The sequence below is a fragment of the Gigantopelta aegis genome, chromosome 9 (assembly GCF_016097555.1).
Source record: "Gigantopelta aegis isolate Gae_Host chromosome 9, Gae_host_genome, whole genome shotgun sequence".
Lineage (NCBI taxonomy): Eukaryota > Metazoa > Mollusca > Gastropoda > Neomphalida > Peltospiridae > Gigantopelta > Gigantopelta aegis.
The window spans coordinates 53,796,012-53,817,952 of record NC_054707.1 but is presented as its reverse complement, the minus strand read 5'-3'; the positions used below and the strand labels follow the sequence as shown (position 1 = coordinate 53,817,952).

The 21,941-nt window shown below is 33.1% G+C and overlaps 2 protein-coding genes across 2 annotated transcripts in view; one reads left to right on the top strand and one right to left on the bottom strand.

Moving 5' to 3' along the window:
* Nucleotides 1-727: 727 nt before the first annotated feature.
* Nucleotides 728-17,785, bottom strand: LOC121380578 (transmembrane protein 53-A-like). The gene is made up of 2 exons (XM_041509455.1): nt 17,640-17,785; nt 728-8,165 (listed from the first exon to the last, which is right to left on the bottom strand). The coding sequence occupies exons 1-2, from the start codon at nt 17,679-17,681 to the stop codon at nt 7,299-7,301; spliced, it is 909 nt and encodes a 302-aa protein (XP_041365389.1). The 5' UTR covers nt 17,682-17,785; the 3' UTR covers nt 728-7,298.
* A 178-nt stretch (nt 17,786-17,963) lies between these two features.
* Nucleotides 17,964-21,941, top strand: part of LOC121381020 — a 47,828-nt gene continuing 43,850 nt past the window's right edge. The window contains exon 1 of the mRNA XM_041510096.1: nt 17,964-18,086. The gene's annotated coding sequence lies outside the window, so the exon portion shown is untranslated. The remainder of the gene's footprint in view (nt 18,087-21,941) is intronic.

Here is a 21,941-nt window from a genome sequence, read left to right as displayed (position 1 = left end):
GCCCCCCAGTAGAAATGTTGGCTAGGACATTTGCCCCCCAGTTGATATCTACTATATTGATAAAATGAAACAAAAACATTAAATATTGTGAACAACTTTATTTTAATTTTGAGCACATGTTGAAAAAGCACATTAGAAAGCACATGGGTATGGGTAGGGGTTAGGGGTAAGGGTTAATTAAGAACTTAGTAAACACAGTAATTTAAGTTGTTAATTAAACCATTTTTTATACTGGGGGGCAAATGTCCTAGCCAACATTTCTACTGGGGGGCAAATGTCCTAGCCAACATTTCTACTGGGGGGGCAAATGTCCTAGCCATCATTTCGACTGGGGGGCAAATGTCCACCTATCCATTTTTGGACGGGGGCAAATGTCCTGGATTCGTTATTTTCACGTTTATTAAGAAATGAAAAAATCTGCCTTGCTATGGCTGAATCAATGGGATGTTGTTAAATTGTAATGAATATTTATTTATACATGTAGCAAACCTTTGTCCGACTCAACCAGTGCCCTAGAACTGGTACATCAAAATCATGGTACATGTACTATCCAATCCATGGAATGTGCAGGTTCCTCCTCGCTTGTTGAAATAACCACATTACAACAAATGGCCATAGATTAAAATGTGCTGAGGTGTCATTAAACAAACATTTCTTTCCTGTTTTTTGTTGTAAACTGAGAATCCTTACCCTTTAATATTATGAAACAAAATGAACAAAACTATTAAAGGTTGTAATAATTTATTTTAAATAAAAGAAGTGTGAAAATCAGTTTTGGAACACATAATTTTGCTAAAATATATGGGTAAATAAACAATTATTTTAACAATAAAAATGTGAAATAAATGTAAATTAAATCTGATGGTTAATATAGCCAACAAAACAGTAATAATTTACAAAAATAATCGTGCCTGTGATTTTTTTTGCGTATTTTTAATCAATATACCTTCTATATTATTGTACATATTTTACAACATAATTAATCAAAAGCATCGCACTGAATTTCAAAATAACCTGATATTAATTATTAGATAGCACACCAACCATCATAACATTTTTATTAAAAACTAAAAACATTTAAACAAAATCCTTGCGGATTTCTTCCTGAAGATTTATGTACATGTATGGATGTGTGTATGTAATTCTACCAAATGATATCTACACACCGGTATATATGCAATACAAACTCTTTGGTAATCATCCTGATCATGCACCAAATTGTTTCCTCCTCCCAGCACCAAACCATCTCCATTAAAATGTGAAATGATTCACTTTTAAAAATTAAAATAATTTGTTTCAGGAATGTGATTTTTCCGCTTTTTATCAGATTTCAGTTGTAGTTTTTTATTTTATGTAAAATTATTTTCACAAAGAAGACTGGATCTGGAATAGGTATGGTAAAGAGGTTTCTGCTTTTCAGCTTTTACTGTTAAATGGGTTTCACATTCTGAAGGATGAACAGCAGTCATTAAACAATTTTAAAAAGAAATATTAACTAACCCAGTTGTGCACAATACTTACTCCGTAAGGGCTTTTACCTGTTGAACTACATACAGTTTTTTTCTTACGATGAATGAATGAATTGATTTTAACTTCACCGTGGCACAAAAATACATAATGACAATTGGGTGTCAAAGGCAAGTACATGAATAGGTTTCTAGACGTTTCGTACCCAAACCCGTTCGTACCATACCGTTTCGTAACCACTAGAATACCAGTTCGTAACCAATTAAATAATGTCATATATTACACATAAGATTAATATATTTTTTTAAATACACAATTATAATGTTATATTACAAACATATTGTAACATTTAGCAAAAAATTTGTTGTAATAATCACTCAGTATCTTTTATAAGCATTAAATGAGCAATTATGTGCTGTGCATCACTGAAGCATGCCGTTTCGTAACCAAAAAGCATACCTTTTCGTAGCCAAAGAGCAATTCTTTTGTCTTGTAATTTGGTGTCGATTCCACATGCAGCGATGGTGTTTATTTTTATGCATAACCGTTCCGAGATATCGATCGGAATATTTCGCAAGACCGATCCTCTCTTCGTACGTATATATGCTCAAAACAAAAACATTCATACACGCACACGTACTTACGTGCGCACACGCACGCACATATAACAAAAATATAATAAGATATCATATCCCATGTTTTTGGAATGTGGACTTTTTTGTGGACTTTTTTTTAGGTCTAATAATGCCTACATTGTCTGATATAATACATTTTTGATAGAAGAATACAGCTTTGTTTTAATTTATTCATTTGCTTTAACACATATTTAGTATTTGTCGCAACACGTCCAATCTGCTTTTTGCTTAGTCCGAACGGACGTAGAAAGTAGTGTTTGAAATATATCAACAAATAAGCTGACTTCGCTTGACATGATTCTTCGTGACAATTTCTAATCACTAATTATTAAAATGCATTTGGCTTGGATTTTTGTTGTTTTGTTTTTCATTAAATAACATGTACAAATGTGGGTACGAACTGGTATGCCGATGTTCCTCTGGTTACGAACTGGTATGCCTTTGGGTACGAACTGGTATGCTTTTGGGTACGAACCGGTATGGTACGAAACGGTATGGTTACGAAACGACCTGATACCCATGAATATGTTGTGGATGATGTTTGTGAAGCATTATTAATATATAAATCTGTAATGACAAAGTGTCATATATAATCAAAATTGAATACTAAGAACATTCGCCCACAGACAACGGATAATATTAGACCACCTTGTCATGAAGTGCGAAATAAGAATTAACGTATGTTTTCATCCATTTACTAGACTGGTCTTTACTTTGTACATACAAATGGGAGAGACCAGTCTATTGAAACTGAACTAGCTAACTTTAAAGCTGTAATCTCGCCTTCCAATCTTATAGCATTTTTTACTTAAATGCAATATATAAACACTAATAATTAATATACATGTATATGGTCATCTGTAATGATGTAACATGCAAGTTCGTCACCAATGAAAAACAAAAAAATGCCAACATTATTTGAGTGCTTAACTGGTGAATAATGAATTATTACCAGAAAAATATATTTTAAAACTAAGAAACAACAAAACAATAAGTAAATGTTATTTCATGCATAAGTGAATCAGCAACTCTAAAAATGGGGGAGGGGGAAGAAACTGGTTCACAGACATTGAAAGTGTAGTTTACTCCAAGGTTGTTCAAGCAAAACTGACAAAAAATACATGAATGCCCTGAACAAAACTGTGTGATTCTATACATGTGAAACACATTTTTGTACAATACTGTAATAATTGTAACAGTTGCATTTGTGATAAAAGGTAACCCGTAATTAGGAACTTTGGTCAATTAAAAAAAATATTCCATCATGCAGTGCAAAAATGTACAAATATTGATGCATGAGCACAATAAAGGATATGATATAATTCCCAACACATCAAAATCCAAGCAGTGCATGTGTAACATTTCCTTTTTCTTGATGGTTAAAGTTCCTAATGATTGCATTGTAAAAGGCCAGAAACTGTCTTAACGACCCTTGTTCACAAATGTGTTGATTAATTATTACAAATTAAGACAAATAAAAGAACTCAAAGCGCCTGCATTGACATATTGCTGACACCATCTCCACTGAACAACTTCAGCATCTCCATTGAATAACTTCAAAGAGTAACAATCTATTTTAAAGTTAAAACTCCAAGACTCTTAATACATTGTACAATAAAGTTTATAATATGTGCAATACATTTTACAATGTCAATTAAAAAGCAGGTACATAATTTACAACTAATGTCCACTTTCTTTTAATGTGCTTCTGGGCACAAGTTTAGTGATAGTGCATACATACAGTCCCTTTTCCATATATGCGATTCCATGCACGGGCATTCAGTGCGCTAAAAATGGGTTGATTGATGAGCAACGTTTCTGTGTGCAAGTATTTCAGCGTACTGACATCATAATGCAAAGTATTTACTACTGTACTTATCGATGGTGTCAGAGTTTGTACAGTAATATACATACGAAAATGCAGGTATGAAAAATCACATTTCCATGCGCAGAACAGCATTAATGGAAAGTGGGCCTAAGATAATAATCATTATGGTATTATAAATTTGATTACTATGTAATATTCTACTACAAAATGGGAATAAAAAGTACCGGGTAGTAGTAATAAAACACTGGTTTTACGATGACTGAATAATACTAAATAATTAATAGCACAAATTAAAAAAATAAAAAGCACACATTTCACTGGATGCGATTGTCATGATATAAAGTTATCTTAAATTAATTAACATAAATGTGAGTGTTAAAAAAACCCTCAATTGTAAACAACTTGAAATTAAATACTAGTATCAGTACCAATCGAAAGTGATTGGCCTGTGGCACAGTAGGCTAAATACACAGTCTATTTTATTCTTACATGAGTGTATTACACCGTGTAACTACATAATTTTATACATTTACAATGTTTAAATACTTGTGTTTCGCAAATTTGACCAACTAAGTTGAATATATATTGTACTGGCCAAATATTGAATTTACGGCACGTGATGCCACTTTGAGGTGTAAATTCATCCTATAAACTATTCAGAAAGTTAACACCTCAGCTATCTGTCCAGAACAGAGGTTGTAACAGTCAGCAGTTTGCCCGGAACAAACCAGAGCTGGGTCTGACGAATCTGGCGCTTTCAAAATATAACACGTTCTATGTCACCTGCTGCCAGATCTGTAGTTTGTGTCAGTACAGACATGATTTGTTTCGTCATATTTGATTCAGTACACTTCAATTTCGATTGATACCTGTCAGACCCAGATCCGGTGTGTCTTTGTCCTTACAAGTCGACGTTATCGCTTACACCTCTTTACAGGAGGTACAAACCAGTACTAGGATACGAACCCAGGACCTACCAACTTTAAACCTGATACCTCAACTACTGGTCTCTTGAAACTGATAAATTGTCACTATATATACACAAACATTCTGCCTGTTGTCATCTTCCTGATATCAAGAAATCATTAAACAGTTTAAAACTACAAATAAATAATAATAATTCAAATATATACACACTTCAAAAAAAAGAAAAGAAAAGGTATTTCACTTTTTTTTTATTGTCACGGCAGATTTGAAAATGTGATGTTTAAAATAAATATATACTAGTAATGTTGCCATCAGTTTTCATTTTTGAAATGTCAATTTAACAAAAAGAGATAATGCCCTGCTTGAAATAAAGTAAAACTTAGCCAAGATCATACACACACAAAAACCCCAACTTACTTACAACATATGTAGAAGAAGCTGAAATCTACAGGTAATTGGTCAAAATCTAAAAATTCTCTAACTTACAAACATATTCAAGTTTGCCAGTTCTGGATACTAATACACCTGAAATATGTCATGCAAAATGTTTCACTGAGCTGCCATATAAATAAAATTAACTTTATGATAACACTTTTTTTTTTAAACACTTCAGTTTTTAATCAGTGACCTTTACTGTAACCCATTATACAACAAATCTTGGTTCTTTTAGAACCAATAAAATAAATGCATTTATATCACCCTTTGTCAACCAGTGAGATAAATAATTACATGCATTTATGCCTTCACGGTGATGCCTTTTAATTAAAATAAATCTATTCACCTGACTGCTACCTGACTGCTATCCAATAAAATGTTAGTACTAAATAAAAACAATGAACAGCTGCAGTTGACAGGATGGTTGACCTGTGTTTACTGTCAGGACTAAGATAGAACAGGCCAATGATTACAGTTGGCCTACAACAATATTCACAAGTGGTATCCTCATGACTATTCCAGAAGTTATCATGTACCTCAAGTCACTTTTATTACACCTGGTGGATCCTACAAATAATTTTTATTATTGAATTTTTTTTAAAGAATATTACCGTAGTTCATAAATTATACATGTAAATACTTTTTAAAAAATATTTTAAAAATCACATGTTCAGAGCATTACATAGATGATAACTTACGAGTTAAGAGGAATTACGGATTGTCTGTCCCGAGTGAAATTAATTTTGTCAGTCACGAGATTCGCTAAAGCTCGTGACTGACAACATTAATTTCACTCTGGACAGATAATCCGTAATTCCAAGTATCGGGTGGGTTGTTGTATTTATTACCCATAGTGTAAATAGTTTACAAACTTAAACTTTAAACTTCTTACATGACACAAACTATATACAAGACGTGAAAGTCTGAGGAAACTGATGACGTCACGAATGAAAAGCAATGACGTATAAAGCTATCTTTAGATACACAAATCAAATGTAAGCAAGAGAGGTCACATTGGTAATGAACTGATGTTTCTAGTGGGAAGTGAATGAACTACAGATAAATTAGTTTAGAGCATGTTTAATTGTTAACAAGAAAAAATTGCAACAAAAACTTAACACTGGTGGAGTTAAATGTTTTGTAAAATCTCATCAACGAGAGACGACAGTCGAGGAAACTGAACTAACAACATGATGTCAGCAGGGAAAGATAGCTTCCCTAGGGAAGATAGAAAATTTATTCACCCGCATCTCACTGCCCATATGGGTAATAAATTCCAATATATTATGTAACTTAGTGTAAATGTTCTTTGTTTATATACGTTTGATAAAATATTTTTACAAAATTATGCTCGGTGGACATTGTTTCAACACAATGATTGTCATCGATGGTTTCCAAGTATTGAATTTCATTCTTTAGTTGATGAGTATTTTTATTACTAAAAATGCCTTGTTCCCTTTAAGGCTGTTACAAACTTATACAGTGAAAGGCTCCGTAATTATTATTTTATACCTGCTTGTCTGCTGCAATTCTGTCCGTGCACACCTGACTTAAAGAAAATGTTATTTTGTTGGTAAGTGGCTTCCTTACCCCAAAACTATACATTGTCATGCAATCAGTTTTGGAACGGAGTCAGCCCACACGACAACCACTGAATCAGACCGTAAAGTCGTAGACTCTAGTTTTAAAGCGCAAAAGTGGACACTAAGTTTAGTTGATCTACAAACCTGTAACACATTTGGATACAAGAGTGTGTGACATTAAGACTGGGAAATATCCTTAAAAATAGACTAGAATTCAACCCCAAATCCATTACTTCTCAGACGCATGTGCATTTTCAAAAATATGAAAATTGCATTTTGTGGCATTATGGCACCAAAATGGATCAGCTAAACAATAAAATATAAGTAATATTTGATTTCAGTGATCATAAACGGCTCTAATTGTGAAAAATATGCCGTTACGTTAGTGTTTAAAAACTAGGTCTGTCACTTTAAAAATTCCCCTCAAGGAAGGCGTTCGGCTGCCGGTGCTTCAATCTCCTGATCAGACTGCGAAAGGCCTAGCTCTTCAAGGAAAGCCAAGATGGCTTCCACATATTCGTCGGGGTGCCTGTGAAAGTGACTAACATGTGGCGTGTTGTCCCAGCATTTTGTGTGCACAGGAATGCCTTTGCTCTTCCACTTGGACATGACCAGCTCAATTCGGTCGGCCACTCCGATGGGATCGGTTTTCGAGTAGAGCATCAGCGAGGGCAGGTTTAGTTCGTTCTCGTGGAAGGCGCCCGATGACTGGAGGTAGTGTTTGGTTATTGTCTTCTCAAATACACGCATGTACAACTCTAGAGTTGATTTAATGGCAGCTTGGGTCAACTTGTTAGATGCAAGAATGTTAGCAAAGCCATTTGGGACTCCCTCGAAATCTACAGGACTATCGAATACTTGTCCAACGAGACGATCTCTTATTGTTCCGTATTTGTCAGCCTCCTGCTGTAGCTTTATGAGCATCTCTCCATAAACGTAGCCGCCGACAGAGAAGCCGTGCACCAGTAGAGGCTTTCTCTCCAGGCTCCCATCTTTCACGAGGTCAAGGACGTTTGTTACGACTCTCTGAGCACTGGTAGGCCTCAGAACCTGTGTCGGGTGCACACTGATGCTCAGGACATCGAATCCCTTGCTGATGTAGAGATTGCCGTATTTATCAAGGTGACGTTTTTTGGCAAGCATCCAGCCAAAGAGCAGGACAAGCGGCCTCGTCTGAGATGCATGTGGGTCGAGGATCGTCCTCAGTTGAAGGTTTTCACCTACTTTCTCCTCGTGGACTGAAGACGCCGCATTGGAACTGAATCTCACACACGCTGCAAGTCCCCAGTTCTGTAAAGACACACAGATGATACTTCACAGTTACATGCACACCAAGACATTATGGGCCGAATATACAAAGCATATACATTTTGATGGTAATTCAAGTTAAAAGGTTTTTTGGTTCAACGACACCACTAGAGCACATTGATTTATTATTAATCATTGGCTATTGGATGTCAAATATTTGGTAATTTTCACATATAGTCTAAGAGAGGAAACCCAATGCATTTTTCCATTAGCAGCAAGGGATCTTTTATATGAATCATCTCACAGACAGAATAGCACATACAACAGTCTTTGATATACCTGTTGTGGTGAACTGGCTAGAGTGGAATGAAAAATAGCCCAATGTGTCCACTGACTGGGATTGATCTAACAAGCACTTTATCACTGGGCTACGTCCTGCCCCTCACAGATGATAATTTACAGTTACATGCCCAGCAAGACATTATGGGCCGAATATACCAAGCCTATGCACTTTTATTTAATTTACATACAATTTTTGTTGGTAATGTGAGAATTGGTTTGGATTTAAAACATGTATTTTTACAGGACTTTTAGCATTATTTAGTATATAATTATATGCCAGTTCATAGGCTCCCATTTGGTGCAAACAAGACTTAGGTACAGAAACAGGCATTGTAAATTTGGCCCTTTAATTTCCAGGACAAACCTAGCTGAAAACAGTGTTTTAACTGTATTAGGAGGTTGCTTGAGGCAATGATGAATCTTCAGCAGCCACTGCCTATTATGAAATACCTTACAGTCAGAACTTTAGCCAGCCGATGTCACTAAGGAGTCCCATTCAGTTTTAAAGGTGGGTATACTCATTTAAGTCATATATACAATAGCAGATTTCAGTAAATTCTAAGGGGGCCAATCATTCTAGGAGGTGATGCCCAATGCCCCACTTCCCCAGCTAGGGATCTGCTTACAACTGTGCTCAGTAGATGTTGGTAATCTAAAAGGGGCCATTTAAAAGTATGACAAGGGTACAGGGTTCATGCTGTTGAATTCTTTTTAAAAATTAAAAACAAATACAATTAAAAATATGTTTGATGTACATATTTAGGAGGGTGAAGAGAATGCCAAAAATGAACAGTCTGTATTGTGAAAATGTTGATAACAACCCCATATGATATCTGTAAACTGTAGCGGTGACAGAGATACTTCAGAGTATTTGTTTTTATCTCCACATTATGGAATACCTATTTTGAGAGGCCATAACCTTGGATCAGCTGATTGATGGTATGACACTGTATGATTACATGTAACACATTATGTAAAAAGTGGCACATTCGATTCATACAAATGTACATAAACTGAAAAATCCTTGCAGTCAGTCGTTATAATTAATTTAACTTTCCAGGGTTTTCCAGGATACGTTTGTCCTATACTTTATACTTAAACTTTTGTTTAGCCTCGAATATAACTATTAAAATAAATACAGTTTTCATTAAGAAATGTGTTGCATAGGAATGCAAAGTTTTATTGTTTTGAAAGCAATATCATTTCCCCTGGTTTCAGATCTTTGCGTATTCATGTCTTGTTTAGTTGTGGTGAAAGTAATTGTCTGTAAATGCACCTGTAATAAGCTGTCACCTGTCTAATGCGGCCAGCGGCCACCTAAATCAGATCCCAAATCGCTAAAATACCTGTATTAAGCTTAAGCGACCACATTAAATGTTTACTGTTATATAAAAGGGATATTTTAACAACAACGATAAGGTGCAGCAAATAATCGATCTTCACATCTTCAGGAATGCAAGTACCCTTTCAGTCCCGACATCTCAACTGTGTATCAATTAAGAAAGTATGACTTGGAATACATTTAATTGCCTCTGGGCAGGCTATGCTTGACATATATAAATTCACTTACGATGACAATACACCGCATGAAGTAGGAATTAAATAATTAAATGGAAAAAGAAAACAAAGTTGTTGAGAAGAATTTAATACATTCCAGTTTCTTTTCTTTTTTTCATAAGTCAACTGTGAAGCACACATCCGTACACAAGGTAAAACACATGTTTCAAAGACTCAATATGTGGCAACCTGTAATCAGTGGCCACCTGTCTTAAGCGGCCACTTTTATCTACTCCCTTGTGTGACCGCTTAAGACAGGTTTGACTGTATACTATACTTGTTCCTGCAAGAGATTGTTTATATTACAACTCATGTATTTTTGATCACACATCACTCACTTTTGCTTGTGATGTACGATTGAAAACAGGAACTTGTTAATTATTATCTATCAATGAAATTTGCTGGTTGCGACATTTTTTTTTTTTTACAAGCCTGGAATAGCAACATTCTCTGCAAATAATATAATTTTATCAAAGAACAGGAATATAATATTGGTTTATACTACGGTACTACAGCAAAATGTCTTTTATATCCACAAGGGGGTGGGATATAGCCCAGTGGTAAAGTGCTCACTCGATGCACAGTCAGTCTGGGATCGATCCCCGTCGGTGGGCCCATCAATCAGTGCACCATGACTTTCATATAAAAGGCCGTAGTATATACTACCCTGTTTGTGGGATGGTGCATATAAAAGATCCCTTGCTGTTAATCAAAATGATTAGCCCATGTAGTGGTGACAGCAGGTTTACTCTCTCAATATCTGTGTGGTCCTTAACCATATGTCTTACGCCAATATAACCGTTAATAAAATGTGTTGAGTGCATCTTTAAATAAAACATTTCCTTCCTTCCTTCATATCCACAAAGACATGTACCACAATGCATATTTTCTTTTATATATACACACATACATACATACACACACACACACACATTGTCTATTCTTTTCATTATGACCCTGATCTTAATATGTCATCACAACTGATAAAATTGGATTCACCGATATTTCTTGATATATGTACATGTATACTATAAAATAAACAAACACTGGATGAACTTGTGAACCCCTAGCAATAGTACATGATACACATACACAGAATAACAATGAAAAATAACTATAGTTTAATACAGTAGGCTCTTTGTATTTGTAAACTGAAACTAAGTTTTTAACTAGCATGTGTGAGCAAAAAAAAGTGGTTTTTAAATAACATTTCGGTTTGGACATTTCACAGTATATTATAATGTATGTAAATCTAAGGTAATAAACTCAATATTTGCACACAACTAGTTCTAAAGTGAACAAGATTTCAGTTTACACAGTATGCACTATACATCCAACCTGGACTTTGGACTGGCAGACTACATACAAGTTTGAATATATACTGTATACTGTGTTCCAGGGTATGCATTTGGGATTTTTTTTTACTGGCCAATCGGGCCACTCACAGCAACACTTTGACTTGCCCATATAACTTTTGAATGACCCACGACCAAATTTTTTTTTAAACTTACTTAAATTGCACTTATATAAACATGTTGTTATCATATCATACAAACAATAATAACAACAACACAAAAGAAGGAAACAGAACTTGTTTTAGTTTTATTACAAACTGCTTTAATTAAATTCTAATTATTATGTTTTCACGGACCCACACAATCAAACATCTGAAAGGTTTCACCAAGGTTCGGTCTTGGAATGAATAAGGTGCTTTTATGACCGTATGATGAGGAATTAAAAAAATTAGTAAGCTGACAGCAATCTATACAAACAATAATCACATCCACTAGAAAAATAAACATACAACACAAGTTACAGGCATAATTATCACTATTTAATGGGAGCATGTCAACTCACCCCACACTGTTTAAATAGTCAACTCATATCTTTACCATTTTAAAAATTAACATACCAACATTTTAAGCTAATGTGCATTAAATATTGTTGAATATGCACACCAGTCGGAGTCCAAAAGCCTTGCCTGATCATTCCTTTAAAGAAATAAGGGACAAACTCACAAATGTCGTTACATTAGGCTTAACAGTTCATTGTAATAGATTATTATTTATCCGATATTAAGATCTCCCCAATATAAAACCATTTAATAAGTGGTGGTAATAGCGGAGTTTCACTGTAATATTAATAAATAAAATGACACCGATTTTCAATTTTGTCACAATTATTTACGGACAGTAAAGTTTAGGGCGAGTTGTCCAAACACTCGGGCGAGTTGGCAATAAATAAAAAATTACTTTCTGATCTCAGACATGAAAATAAGTCGATATCAGTCGTTTAGGTTACCACATGTAAGAAAAGTCGAGAACAGTGTTTCATTCTCGACAAAAATTTCAACGAACAGTAGTTTCGTTTCCGAACGTAAATCAGGCAACGCATTCCGGACTTCCACGTTTCCGATACAATTTCAGAACGTCCGCATTTTAGCAGCGTCAACTAGACGTGTGCCGAGTAGTTTGCAAGAACATTTAATTTAAACATTGAAGTACCGGAAAAGTGTCTATATAGTTGTGGTAACCAGGCTATATTTTGTGGTAACCTGTAAATGGGTTACCAGACACAATGCTTATTTCGATGCCTGTGATATGTTACAAGCATTAATTATTTTCATTTTGATACATAATACAATATGCGGAAATTTTCGGTCTCCAGACGGGTGACACGTGATACGGTTTTGACTTGCACGATGATAATTTGACTCGCCATGGGCGATCGGGCGACCGTAAAGTGCACACCCTGGCAGGGGTTCAAAAATGTTCAACAAAATTACTTGCCATAGGGCAAGTGCCAATCAGATATTCACTTGCTGCATATATTTTTCCACTTGCCCATACTTCTTAAGGTAACCAATTGTGTTACTCCTATTTAATTTAGCACAGTACTCTTGAAATAATGTACTAATCTAGAAAGTAATTGGTTTAATTGCACAAATAAAGAATTTTGCCAATAGGTTACAACACTTATTCAGGAAGTACTAAATGTATATGTCTGTCCATTAGTATCCAGTCTTCTCTATTTGTTGATTTAAACTTTATTTTTCAAATAGTGTCCATTTGTTGACTTAAACTTTGTTATTTGTTTGGTAGTGTCCACTTGTTCATCTCAATATAATTATTGTGTCGATGTATGTATTAGTGGCCGTGGATGTGGCGAGAACCCTTTCCACTTGTGAGCCATTCTTTTATGGCTGGCATTGGTTGAAAAATGTTTATGGATTTTGGCACATGTGTCATTATTGTGAGTATATTATTTAACATTCTCTGCCCCAAAACACTTCTCTAGGATGTTTTTACCCTGTTCATAGCTAAGAAAAAGTCTCTCGCAAACAGCCGTGGCTAGGCTCAAAGTAAACATGAGCTGTGTTAATGTTTTTGAATAGTGCATGATTGGTAAACAACAGAAGGCGAGGGGATGTACATCGATTGCTGCCTTGTATTTTTTATTTATTGAGCATAATTTATTTGTTAAAAACTATTAATAAAGCAGAAAAAATGTATATATTCATGTATACTTGGGCATCGCACCATCATGATTATGGCATAGGTCTAATGCAATCTAACTTGTCACGATTATGACATAGGGCTAATGAAATCTTACTTCACCGTACCCATTCATTTTACACAGACGTAGATTTAAATTTGCAAAGTACTGAAAAACATTAAGTATGTCCTGCTACAAGGTTTATGATATCTAAACTAAAATATCTTGAAACATTTATAAGAATACAGTTCATAATATTTATGCTTTGTTCAACTGAACTCGGAAATTATAAACGTGCTTTACGCCCCCGTTCATTTGCAAAGAGCAGATTCCAGAGTCCAGCGCGTTAACGTCTAATATAATTTGAATATGACAATTTTTGCAAGGATTAAACATTTTGATTGCATTCACAAGGCACGTATATTTTATTTTTATTTAAAATACACCTGCGAAGTCACAGTATTGTCTCAACGCTCCATTATTTTTCAGTAATGGAGAGATAAAACCCTACTTAATTAATCCACCAAAATCATTGGTGTTAATTTTCATACTAACATATATTCACGTAAAATTATTACTCAGTGGTGTATTTTAAGTAGGGGAATATCCTCGTAACTCTCCATTCCTGAAAAATAACAGGACTCGTCTCCATTATTTTTCAGGAATGGAGATCGAGTTACGAGGACATTCCCCTATACATAAGTTGTAAAGCGTATTGGATGCTATTTCCAAGTTTGAAGATCATTGAACCGATTACTTGTACGAATTCAGTCAAACGTTCAGTGGCGGAAATTACTAATCTTAGTCGATAGTAAAAGGGGAATAACTCTAAGTTGGTATTGAACTTTTCAATACATTTTTTCCATTTTGGTGTAAACGCATTGGCAAGAGTTCCGATCGTTCCAGCATTTAGGGTTAGGGTTATTTCTCCTTAGAGCTATGTAAATGCTCGAACGATTGGAACTCTTTCCAAAGGTTTTACCGAGATTTGTAACAAAATTAAAACAAACAAAAAACCCCACTTTTAGGTGTTAATTAGTCACTTGTCACCGGGCATATGCAGTTAACATAATTACTTGCCCGGCATGAAAATTCCACTTGGCATGGGCGTTGGGCAATGGGATTTTTGAACCCCTGCCTGGTGTTCAAGATCCAAAACAATATAACCATGAATTTATTTTTATTAAAAATATAATTACTGATTGATATATTTTAGATTTATATTGTTGATTTCAGTTATATTAATTCCAGTATTGGATACCTAGCACACGAAGAAGAATTTTTTTTGTCATTTTATGATCGTCAGTTACCCAATTTTAAAAGCCAATTTATGACAATTAAAATAGTTACATTAAATATTTTAGGCAACAGTGTAAAGGAATCCATCAGCTACAATACCAATCCAAAAGTAAGTTGATATAACAAGAACTTAAATCAATAAAAACAATTTTATGCATAAAAGTAGCTAAAATGTTCCTCTGTTACCGCTTGATCTTGTAAGTAAATTTGGCAAAGCACATATACTTGGATGTGTTCATTTGATCCAAAACAAAATAACAATGAACCACTGATGTTAAACTATACTTTTACTGTCTATTTATTGATATACAAATCCATATGGACTTATTTAATGGGTCATATAAGAATGAAAATGCAATGCCACAAAATGTGTCCCTCCGTTACTTTTTCAATGTATCCCTCCATTATCATGAATTTATTATTATTAAAAAATATAATTAATGAGTAATGTATTTCAAATTTACATTATTATTTTATACATATGATAGCTTGATTTCTGTTATACTAGTTCCAATATTGGATGCCTAGCACACAAGATATAAAAAAAAAAAAACGCAAGCCATTTTATTTGATGTGCATTTTATGTCCCTCCATTACCAAATATTATAAACTCATTTACGACATTTAAAATAGTTGCATTAAATGTTTTTATGCAGCAGGGTAAAGGAACCTATCACTTATAAAACCAATCCAAAAGTAAGTTGTTATGACAAAAACTTAATTCAGTTAACTCTTGATTTTGAACATAAGCATCAAGAAGATAACTCCGAGTCTGATGATATACATATTTTGATCAGCCTAAATCAGCCATAGTGGCATTAAACAACAGGCCCGTAGCAGGGGAGGGGGGGTGTGGCCAGGGGGACCCGGGCCACCCCAATAATCTTGGCTTATTTTGGAGTAGTTCATCAAGATAATCGTCTCCGGCACGATATTTATTATTGTGGTGTTTATTGCTGTGCCGTAACATTTATCCATTGGATCGAATTTTCCATTTGCAATCACGATTTAATAAAATCAGGCATATGTGCTTTATTTAAGAGCCTCAATACATACAACATATTTTAATAAATTTTAGACTAAAATATTAATTACAATACCTTTGGTAACCTTTCCAGGATTAGATGTTTGAAGATGACACATTTTCACATTTAAAAGTTATTTTTATCCTGGTACATCGAAAATATGGCGGAATGACAATTATTCGTATCAAATATTTTACATACAGCCAATAAAAAGAAATATTTCGGAACTGAATGGAACTGATTTTTCATTTTGTTATTTTTGTTTCTATATATGTGCTTTGTGTGGGTTACATTATACTAGTAAGCATTATTAATATTTATGCTATTAAAGTTGTTGGGGGGTTTTGGGGGGTATTATTTTTTGTTTTATTATTATTAAAAAAAAAATTATTGTCAGTACAGGTCATTACTTATTTTATGGCTTTCATTTATTTACTTTTTTAAAACTTTCTTTTAATATTATTATTACAGGTCATTGGTTACATGTGTTTCAAACGTTTCTCTCGTTTTCTTTTTTTTAATTATTATTGCAGGTCATTAGTTATTTTAAGGGTTTTATTTATTTATTATTAATTTTTGGTCGTTTGTTTTAAAAAAAATTAGTTATAATTACTGGTTATTAGAACTTATTTTAAGGTTTTTATTCAATTTAAAAAAAAATTTATTATAATTATTTTTTAATTAACTTGCACAACCCCCAACCCCACAACCTAAAAAATCTTTGATTATAATAGTTTCATTAATCTTTCATAATATTTCTATTAATCTTTTATAGCAAGTTCTGGGAAAAGATGTGTGTGTGTGTGTGTATGTAAAGAAACATTTATAAATGAAAAAAGCATGTTTTTATTTAGTTAATAATTAAATTAATTTATTATTATTATTATTAAATCAATAGTTTATTTAGTTATTTATTTATTATAATTACTATTATTATTCAGTAATTTATTATTATATTATTATTTATCAAGTAAGTATTAATTAATTTTATGATATTATTTAGTTTTTATTATTAATATTATTAATTTATTAATTGATTTTTTTAAAATATTAATTAGTTTATTTATTTTATATTATTATTATTATTATTAAACGTGATATTCCATTAAATATCGTATATTGTGGAACAAACTTGTGCACCTGAGACAAATAATTGCAAAAGTACTAGTAATCCTATTCCGCCAACAGTTTTCAATCACATTTTTAATGTGCTTATAATGGCTGGCGGGAATATTCGAGATTTTGTTAGTAACTGAAAACTGGATTAATGCAGGATTACTATTTAGACAAAGTGTCTGTTTATGCGTAAAACGTAACTCGGGAAGTTTTCTTTATACAGTAAGTGTTTATATTTATTGGTACATCTCATATTTCGTCATGAAATAATTAATTCCATGATTGTATCGATTCCGCCTGAAATCTGGGCGGGAAACGCACACTTGTTTTTGCTATTAAAATTGTATACATCGGAGGTCCAAGAAATGTCAAAATGTTCAAAAACGGACCATAGATCATGATACTAGTACAGTAGTAGATCAGATGTTCACCTTGGTGAACTAATTTTGGAGGGGATAACCTTTACATCTCGACTGAATGTAAAAGTCAGGCATTTTATTAGTGGACTACAAATTACTAATCAAGCAAGAAACTTAAGTGAACGCCAAAAATGCATTGTTCAAAGAGGACAAAGTGCCTTTAACAGTACTGACGTAATCACCATGATGACCATGGCATTATGATTATCAATTCCAGGACCAAGCCTTCATGAAACTATACATTTACAATGACATAGGCCTACCTTAGGAAACGAGATTAGCCGTTTGTACAGAACTGACACCATGACAGATCGTTAAAACTTCAATTAATAATAAAGTGCTGTGTTGCATATACCAACTTCACCACTGACAAAACAAACTCGTCTCGACTTCTTCAAAGCATGTCTATTTCAACTCTAGATGGCGCTGAAAAGAAAGATATCGGGTGAGCACTCGGAACCTCTCGGTCAATTACGGAATCCTGTACGATAGCTAATATCGGCCCAATCGGAACTCCTCGTACATTTCTACGAAATCTACATCTAGCGTAGCGGAATGTGACGAGGTGTTCCGATTGATATCGGCCGATAAGTTCCGAGTGATTGGGTGAAGCTCAACATTGTTGAAATTATCAAACTTGTTTAGTTTTTAATTTAAGTTCTGAACGGGAACTGTCATCTTTGACAGTTCGCTAATTACAGTAAAATTAGGTAAGTATAAATTATGTGATTTACTAAACATTTCGTACAAATGATTTGACGGTAACGATAATTTAACTTCAAAATATTTCTAAGCGGAAGTTAATTAAGCTTAGTAGTCTAGATGAGAAATCACAAAATGTGACCCTAAGGCTAAGGAGCATTTTGGGGTAAAATTATACTGTAAATAAAATACACAATTCCATCTACTTCCATGAAAAAACAAAACAAAAACAAACCCAGATTCATCCAGTTCTTGAATAAAGAGTATACTCTTTTTATCATCAAATTTGTGTGGTCTTCATTTTTCATTTAATCTAATTTTAGGCTAAATCCGTGGTGGGCGTGCCTGAACCATGTTGGATAGGGGCACGTAAAAATAGTTTCCCATCCCATCCAATCTAATTTTAGAATTAGAGTTGATTGGACATTCTCTAGATACTTGTATTTATTTTGCCATCTTCGGCTGCTACATTTATTTATTTATTTATTTAATTTTTAAATTAAAAGTATATGCAGTTAAATTACACACACACACACACACACACACAATAATTTATTGTAAAAGTTCTTTTTTAAACTTTATTTAAAAAAAAGTGTGTGCAAATGTCTGTAGCAGGCCTGCAGTACAAAAATATAGGTTTTCTTCTACTTTATATATAAATATGGCTTCTCCCCCTCCCAAGATTGTCTCTACTACTCAAGATTTTGCCCCCTACCCAACTCCAGATATTGTACCTGCGGACGTGTAATAGCCCAAATTTATAATGTATTAAACAATAAAGGTATACTTGTATCTCGGATACATACATACATACATACACATACGCATACATGTGTATAATATACATATACTTGTGTATATATATATATATATATATATACACACACACACACACACACACACACACACACACATATGTATATGTTTCTGGGTGTTTTTTTAATTTACTCTGTTATGAATCAATGTAATTTGTTGGTTGTGGCACATTTGTAGATTTTGTTTCTGTTCAAGTTAAAGGACTTACCTTTTTGCATCTACATGTCATTTTATGGTATTCTGCAGTTCTTCGGATTATGTGTAAATAATCTGCTTCAGCAATTATCTGCAATAAAATGAATGGTCATCTGCCATATCAGATATTTGTTTTCCTTTCTGAAAACACTGTTTCACATAGAGAATAATATTGCATTTAACCATCTCATTCATACATTTTCCTTGAATATGCTACATAAGTGCATCTATACAAGAGGTAATTTAACCCTGGTTAAAACTAATAAAAGCAACTTAGGTTAAATATGTGTAGTCTAGCAGAAGGCATATTGATACAGATCAGTTTACTAACAGTCATGATAATTGCCTCTATCTCATTTCTCCACCTGTATCTTATGAAAAATTAGATTTGTACATATTACTTAAATTTTAATTGCAATAACAATTCCAATACAGCCCAAGAGTGAACAAGAAAATATCTGCAATATCCACTGACTAGATATAAACAACACCAATATATATATATATATATATATATATATATATATATATATGTGTGTGTGTGATATGTATGTGTATGTGTGCGTGTCTGTTAACCATTATTTACTCAGGTAAGTTTTTGTGTTTTATTAATAAATATACCATGTTAAACCCAATATTAAAACATTTGTATGTTTGTTTGATGAGGTAACACTATATTTTAGTAGATTGTAGACCGTGACATGAAAATAACTGAGGGGAGTTATTAATTGCTTCCCTAACATAGATTATGGGGGGCAATTTACATGCCAAAGGGAGCTATATATTATTCTCCTTGAACTAATCTCAGGGGAGTGATGGATAGCTAGAGAGATATAACTCCCCTTAGATGACAAGGTCTGAGGTTGGCTATATTTTATTATTGCTATTTTCTTTTCGCCTGCATTCAACCAGTAAGAAAGGCCAACATCATGAGATAATTTCACAATCTGTAAGAACAAAATCATTTAATTATTTCAAGAAACTGGGGTGTTTTTGTTTTTTAAAGAATAAAAGAATGTATTCAGTGGAACATTTTCACTGTTGCCATTACATCTATATAATAAAATGACAATAATAATACTGTAATTTAAAGTTGTAAAGTAACAACTTTGCAATTGTTTAATTATATCATAAAAATAATTATCTTGAATCATGCATACAAATTTTATTATTATACAAACACATTATATATTTTGTAGCCCACATCATAATTATTATAATATTAATAATTATCGTATTATTTCAAAGTTGTTAAAATTTATAATTAATATTACCTGAAAATTGCATTAACAAAAAATAATATTTTGTCAACCTGCCTCTAGTCAGGTCCCTTTGGCATACTAGCTATACAGAAACACGTAGGTAAAAAATATAAATTGTACTAATTCAGATTCCCATTGTTCGCTTCTGTTATATGACAACCCAAGCTGCTATAATACTCATATAACATGCTGCAACTATGTGTTGGCTACAGAAAATAAATGACAATATGCAAGTCATGCAAAAGGTTAATATGAAAACTTTATTCTATGTAAAACAGTAATCACTAAGGCTTTGCTTCACACCCAAAGACCCGGATGATTGGTAACTAGGCCGTGTGACGTCACGCCGGTTCCGAGAATGGTTACTAAAGTAAAATAATGTAATATTTTGATTTATAAATGAGCATATTTATGATATTGGTGGCTATTCCTAAGTAATTTAGGTAACAAAATTGATATTTGATTTATTTTTATTTTTTTTATTTTTTTGGGTAAATATTTATTTTCCCCAGTCCATTCTGACCATGTCAAGGTTGGGGAGCCTTGAATTCATGGCCTTACATCAAAGTAATATAATTTATATACAAGTACATATATTTAATTTGTTGTATAATAATGTTATATAATCATATATAACAATTTGATACATAAATGCATTTGTAATGTTTCTGTATAAATTAAAGATTGGTAAAAAACAAAACAAATTGCTATGACGCATATAATGGAAAGGACTGGGAAATATAGGAGAAGAAGAAAGAAGATATAATGGTTAAAACACATAATAATAAATTGATAAATAAATAAGTAAGCAAACAAACAAACAAAACAAAACAAATAAATAAATAAACAAATAAAATAAATAAATACATGGGGGGGTGGGGTGTAAATCTATACTAGCGCGAAATGAAAAAGACCTGGAAATACGTTTCAGTCAAAGAGATTAAGCCATGGTGTCCATTTTTGATTAAAAATTTCGTAATTGCAATTCTTATATAAAATAAATCTTTCTATTTCAAACTTGTTTCGCAAAATGTTTTTAACTCCATTGATATTTAATATTTTTTTCTGTACTTTCATACAGTAGATATAATATTTAATGTTGATAATCAACCAATTTACAAAGTTACTATTTTCGTTATTGATCATACCAAACATAACAATATCTTGACTAAAAATAATGTCAATTCCTGTTTCAGTCAATATCCATTCTCGTATTGATTCCCAAATGTGGTTAACCTTGTTACAGTCAAAGAAAAGATGTTGTAACGTTTCACATGAAGCTTTGCAGAAGTCGCAAGCATTAGAATCCACGTAATGTATCATATACAAAAATGTATTAGTAGTTAATATTCTGTGTACTATTCTATACTGAAACCATGATAATGTTGTGTCTTTTACACATCGAAAAGGAATAACATAATACTTTTCCCATTTCTTTGTATCATACATGTATCCTTCATTTGCATATTTCAGTTGTGCTTTTGGAGTGACAGTTTGTGAATTTAACATATCATACATATGTTTACAACCGCTTTTGTCTTTTAATAAATGTTTTATTTTGAACGGGAAAACAGGATTTTTAAGACTTGT